Source organism: Barbus barbus (assembly GCF_936440315.1).
Source record: "Barbus barbus genome assembly, chromosome: 36".
NCBI classification, from domain to species: Eukaryota; Metazoa; Chordata; class Actinopteri; order Cypriniformes; family Cyprinidae; genus Barbus; species Barbus barbus.
The window spans coordinates 25,312,193-25,318,242 of record NC_136714.1 but is presented as its reverse complement, the minus strand read 5'-3'; the positions used below and the strand labels follow the sequence as shown (position 1 = coordinate 25,318,242).

Below are 6,050 nucleotides of genomic sequence, written 5' to 3'. Positions count from 1 at the left end.
AGTGAATAAATAATATATTAATAAAGGAAACAAACAAATAAATCAAAATAAACAAAAAAATCAAAATGAATACAAACAAAAAGATGAACGAATAATTAAATAAATAATACATTAAAAAGGAAACATATAAAAATATATATATGTGTGTGTGTGTATAAAAACAAATAAATATATATAAATAAAGAAACAAGTAAACAAATAAGTAAATCACAAATTAATGAATAAATACATGACACTGTATCACTTCATGTCTTGTTATTTTCTGATAACGTTTCAGCAAATATGATTGTGAATTTAGCTAAATAAGTTGTGGGCCTTATAGATTATGTTTTTAGGCCAGTTGGTGTTATGAACTGATAAATATGTAATCAGCGCTCCCACCTGTACATCCTGCTTTTCACACGTCTTTATCGGTTCTCATCTTATTTACATGTTCTCAACATAAAATGTTTTATTATTTTTGATACTTTCACTTTTGATAAGAACACCAATTTCACCCAAATACAAAATTTCAATCTAAAATGAATTTGAATAGTTTTTATGGCTTATTCGTCTGCTGGAAAACTTGATTCTGTACAATCAAAAACAGGAACAGGTCACAAACAGACTTCTCCATATCTATCACTTTTGCATTTGGATGTACCATTGCACTATAGATTCTACTTAATAGATTCATTTATTCATTCATTTCTGTGCATTAACAGTAGACACATAACCACTTTCCTTCTTCCTTTCCCATTTTCCTCACCTGACTGACTTCCTCTTCCTCATTCCTGGAAAGTTACACTAATGAAACCATAGAAGGCGTCAGGACAGTGAGATGCTCCAATGAAGAGTTTGCATTTCACCTCAAACACAGACTGCTCACTGAGAAACACTATGTATTATAACAGGACAAGTCATACAAGTTCAAATTTGGAGAAATGGAGCATTGCATCACTTGCTCACCAACTGGTCCTCTGCAGTGAATGGGTGCCGTCAGAATGAGATAAAAAAAACAATGATAAAAAAAGCATCACAATAATCCACAAGTAATCCAGTCTGTCAGTTAACATCTTGTGAAGTGAAAAGTTGTGTGTTTGTAAGAAACAAATCCATCATTAAGGCTTTTAAACTTTAAACCTGAATATGAGTCCATAATCCATAACAACCCTTCCTCGAGTGAAAAAGTCCATCTTTTCCTTGTTGAAAAAACAGCAAATGCTGGTTAGGTATGTTCTGAAGCATGGTTGCTGGTCATGAGCTGGTTTAAGCTGGTTCTTAGCTGGTCATGAGCTGGTTTAAGCTGGTTCTTAGCTGGTTTAAGATGGTTCTTAGCTGGTCATGAGCTGGTTTAAGCTGGTTCTTAGCTGGTTTAAGATGGTTCTTAGCTGGTCATGAGCTGGTTTAAGCTGGTTCTTAGCTGGTCATGTGCTGGTCCTAAGCAACTAGTTCCTGCTCATGACCAGCTCAAACCAGCAGCCATGCTTCAAAACATACCTAACCAGCAAATGCTGGATTTTTCAACAGAGTTATTGTCCTCTCACATCAAAATCCACAGACATACTTGTTTAGAACTGTTTTTGCTTGTGAACAGTGCTTGATCTGCGCATATTTCTCTCCTGAGTCAGACAAAACAACCGGAGAAAGCAAGAATTTGTTTCCTACAAACAAGTAGCTTTCCCCCCCACAAGATGTTAACTGATGGACTGGAGTGGTGTGGATTACTTGTTTTTATCAGCTGTTTGGACTCTCATTCTGACGGCACCCATTCACTGCAGAGGATCCATTGGTGATGTAATGCTCACCATTTACATTTCATATCATACATTTCTCCAAATCGGTTCTGATGAAGAAACAAACTCATCTATATCTCCTGAGGGTAAGTACATTTTCATTTTATTTTCATTTTTGGGGAAAATATTCCTTTAAGCATTGTGTGTATCTGTAAGTGCACGTCTGTTGCTACACAGTTAGTCACAAGCCACTGGCACTTTTGTCTTCAGGCCAGAGACAGAGTCTCCCAACTGCAGCCGAATGCATCCCGCATGCTGTGTGATGGATCAAATCCAATGAAAAACACACAAAGTAAAACCTAATTCAGGTACAAGGCATATTTAATATGAACATGTATCCTGATAAAGGTGCACTGAAACAAAATATCAGACAGTCGTGACTTTTTTATTTCTTTTAATGACTATATTAATGCTGTGCTTTGAAATCACAGGAATTAAAATAAAGCATTAAGATTCTATATACAAACACAGACTAACTTTGCTTTGGTCAACAAGGCTTTATGTAACATTCAAAACACACAGACTCTGAACACAGTCCAGGCAGTATATTACATCCTTTTCTTCAAGGGCCATTCAAATGACTCTCCATTTGTATTCAGTATAAAAGGTGCTGCTCCTGTCCAACCGATTCTGGCTGGAACTACCAACTATTAGTTCTCCTCGTGGCATTTCACATATTAAAAACTTTAAATCTAAACCAAGCTGGTTCAGAAACAAGATCAAAACCAAAAAACATTCTAGATATCAGTCAACATGAAATCACAATTGACTATTTGCTTTATATTCTTTATGCATCTAATTGATCAAAAATACAGTATTATGTGAAATAATATTACAATTTAAATAACTGTTTTGAATATATTATAAAATGTCATTCATTACATTTATTCCTGTGATGCAAAGCTGTATTTTCAGCAGCCATTACTCCAGACTTCACTATATGAAAGCCGGTTTCCACAAAAAAATTAAAAACTTTTTATCTGACAATTCAGATTTTTTTTTTCTCATTATTCACTATTCTGAGCATTTTTATCAGAACTGCAATAAAAAATGAGAATTATGAGATATAAACTCAGAATTGCAAGAAAATGTCCAAATTTTGAGATAAAAAGTCACAATTATCTTTTTTATGTTTTTATCTCATGGCAAAAACATGCTTCCTTATCAATGTCACATGATCCTTCAGAAATCACTCTAATATGCTGATTTGCTGCTCATTTCCTATCATTATCAATGTTGAAAACAATTGTGTCCCTTCATACTTTTGTACAAATCCTGATACGTTTCGTTCAGGATTCTGAATAGAAAGTTCAAAAGAAATCTTTCATTTTAAACAATATCAATGTCTTTACTGTCACTTTTGATCAATTTGATGCATTCTTGCTGCATAAAAGTATTAATTTCTTGAATTTTTTATTTTATTTTGGCTATTTCAGACAGGTCACATTAAATATCCAGTTTCAAAGATTAGGGAAGTTAAACGGGTTGCACAACAAGCATTTCATGTTGGCTTTACGCAGAGATGCTAAGCGCGCGTCCTTTGCATGTAAGGAAGTAGCGTTTGGTTCTGACAGTCCTGGACATGAGTACGAACAGATACGGATCCAGAGCGCTATGCAGGCAACACAGACACACAGCCACGCTGAAGTAGATGTAAAAACTCTCTGTGGAGCCGACAGACAGCAGAACATAATGCACAAAATGAAGGCAGCTGCTCGGGCCAAAGCACAAAACGAAGATAGTGAAGTTAAACGTGCTAGCTCTGATATAAAGAGCCCAGTCTCGGTGCGAACGGTTCAGGTGCCAGACGATAGAGGTGTAACATGCCCCTGTCACCACTAGGGGCAGAAAAAAACCTACACAGGTCAAGCCTAAATTATAATAGATAAGCCACTGGTAGTAATCTAAATTAGCAGGAAGAACGTCATGGCATGTGATTACTCCGAGATCTGTGATGCGGTAGCTTTGTTGCACTAGAAATTCCGGCACAGTGGCGATAATAAATATAATCCAAACGGTTAAGCAACCCCAAGTGCTGAACGAGCGCTTTGGTAAGCTCTTATAAAGGAAAGGATGCACCACAGCTATGTAGCGTTTGATGCTAATGCATGCTAATGTGAACGCGGAGCAGTAAAGGTTTCCGTAAAAACAGGCGGTCGTGATACGACAAGCGCTTTCGCCGAATATCCAATGGTTTCCGCTGAGATGATAGTGTGCTTTCAGTAACAGGCTGAACAACAGCAGCAAGTCGGACGCTGCCAGGCTACAGTACAATATAGCCGACGAAATCACCCTCACTTTGGTTCCAATGGAGGCCAAGATGGCGATATTGGAGGGAATGCCGACAACGACGGCTATGATGTAGACGGCTGGGATGAACCTGTTGCTCAGAGGACCTTGAAGGTAGTTTGCCGTGTTGTTGCTTCGTAACTCGACTTCGACATCAACGGCGGATGGGAGGATGGGTGTTTGGGGGTCAGTCGTTCGGTTTGGAGGAGGAGGGACGTTGACTGGGATGGCGTATCCTTGAAAAGTCCTCGGCCTGGCGAAGTCAGTGCTGTTGCGTTTGACCTTCCTGGTCTTCTTTCCTACAAGTAGACAAAGCGAAGAGTTAGCATAACAAGATACTTTAGTTTTGTATGCAAAAAAATCATAGGGCCACAACTAAAATAATTGCATGATTGTAAGATAACAATTCTAATTTATTGGTTCAATTAAATATTTTAAATTGCAAATATTATATTGATATCAAAATGTTTATCATTGCATCTGCTTTATATTGTGTGCAATTTAAAAAAAAAAATTTTTTAAAGTCTAGGAACTTAATAAAATTGTCTTGATAACTTTTGAAAATTGGACAGTGGATTTCTAGTTTTGCATATGACTGGATAAGGAGAATAAATGTTGAAAATGAGTTATTTTATGTCCAGGACTGTCTGAACCATCTCAAACTATTTTAAGTAATATATAAACCATGTGTGTATAAATAGAAAAACATGCAGTTCATATTAACACACAAAAAGTGGACTGTAAAAATATATTGATCTTAAAATTTTCCTACTCGCATCATTTTACAAACACCTTCTGTTGTCTTAATACTTAACATTGGTATATAAAAAATTACACAATGTAATATTCCTGAAATAAAAATAACAATAAATAAAAGTTTTGCAAATATATATGATTATATATTATTTCACTTTAAAAAAAAAATCCTATTCACGTTATTTGCGAACTACTCACGCTTTTACTAATAATTAAGACATACTATTATGTGTCTTACACTATATTAAATTGGTCTATAAAATATTAATGTAGGCATAATATTCATAAAATAACTAAACTATATAAAACTTGTCAAATGTTTTACTGTAGGATCTGTTTACAGATCACTAAGAAATACAGAAAAAAATAATTAAAAACGGAAACACTTCTGGTCTAGCTTTTCGAGCAAAATCAGATCTAACGCTGTATTTTCTGTCTTTTCTCGTTCATGACACACAACAGAAATTCAGACTAGGCGATACAGAGTAATGGACTGCTTGAAGTGAATCGAAATTAAACGTGTTTAACAAATCGATTCGCTCACCTTTAGCCTGGGTCGCGTTCAGAAGAATTAAAGCGATTATCACGACAAGAAAAACTTTCCCCATGACTGACAAACACGTCCTATGTGCTCAATTAAAAACAAACGAAGTGTCCACACGTTCAGTCTGTGCGTGGAACCTCTCTCTCTCTCTCTCTCTCTCTCTCTCTCTCTCTCTCTCTCTCCTTCTCTCTCTTTCGTTCCATTCTGATGAAATCATCACCGTCTCCACCTCTCAACCCCTCTTTCTTTAGCATCATAATTACTTCGACCGTTTTGTGTCCAAAACGTTTTTCAATAGGTTTTATATATTTATTGCTCAAGATGAGACTTGAGCAGAAAAAGACCTGTTGGTTTTACAGCAATTTTAGTTTAGTTTGATGGTTTTAAATGAATAAATGTGTTGTTCTGCCAAAGGTTTTGCATGCATGTACTTTTAACCATTGTGTGAAGGAAATGCCTGTAGGTGAGAGATAACGCAAACAGAGGTCACATTTCTGATCTGACCATCTGAACGTGCTTTCACTTCCCATTAGTGCACTGTCTTCTTATATTTGTTGGTACTGTAATGATTATGATTTGATTGATGGTGCAGTAGGAGCAGATCAAATAGCCTACGCATCAAAAGTGATAAACACATGAGAGAAAGATGCTTTCCTGTTTCCTACAAAGGACACACGTAGAAGTGA

General features: G+C 36.1%; 1 protein-coding gene across 1 annotated transcript; it reads right to left on the bottom strand.

The window, feature by feature from the left end:
- Positions 1-2,171: 2,171 nt before the first annotated feature.
- On the bottom strand, positions 2,172-5,532 carry LOC306855753 (proteinase-activated receptor 3). Its single transcript, XM_079394597.1, has 2 exons — positions 5,365-5,532; positions 2,172-4,363 (listed from the first exon to the last, which is right to left on the bottom strand). Exons 1-2 carry the CDS (start codon positions 5,426-5,428, stop codon positions 3,288-3,290), a joined length of 1,140 nt encoding a protein of 379 aa, XP_079250723.1. The 5' UTR covers positions 5,429-5,532; the 3' UTR covers positions 2,172-3,287.
- Between the last annotated feature and the right edge of the window lie 518 nt (positions 5,533-6,050).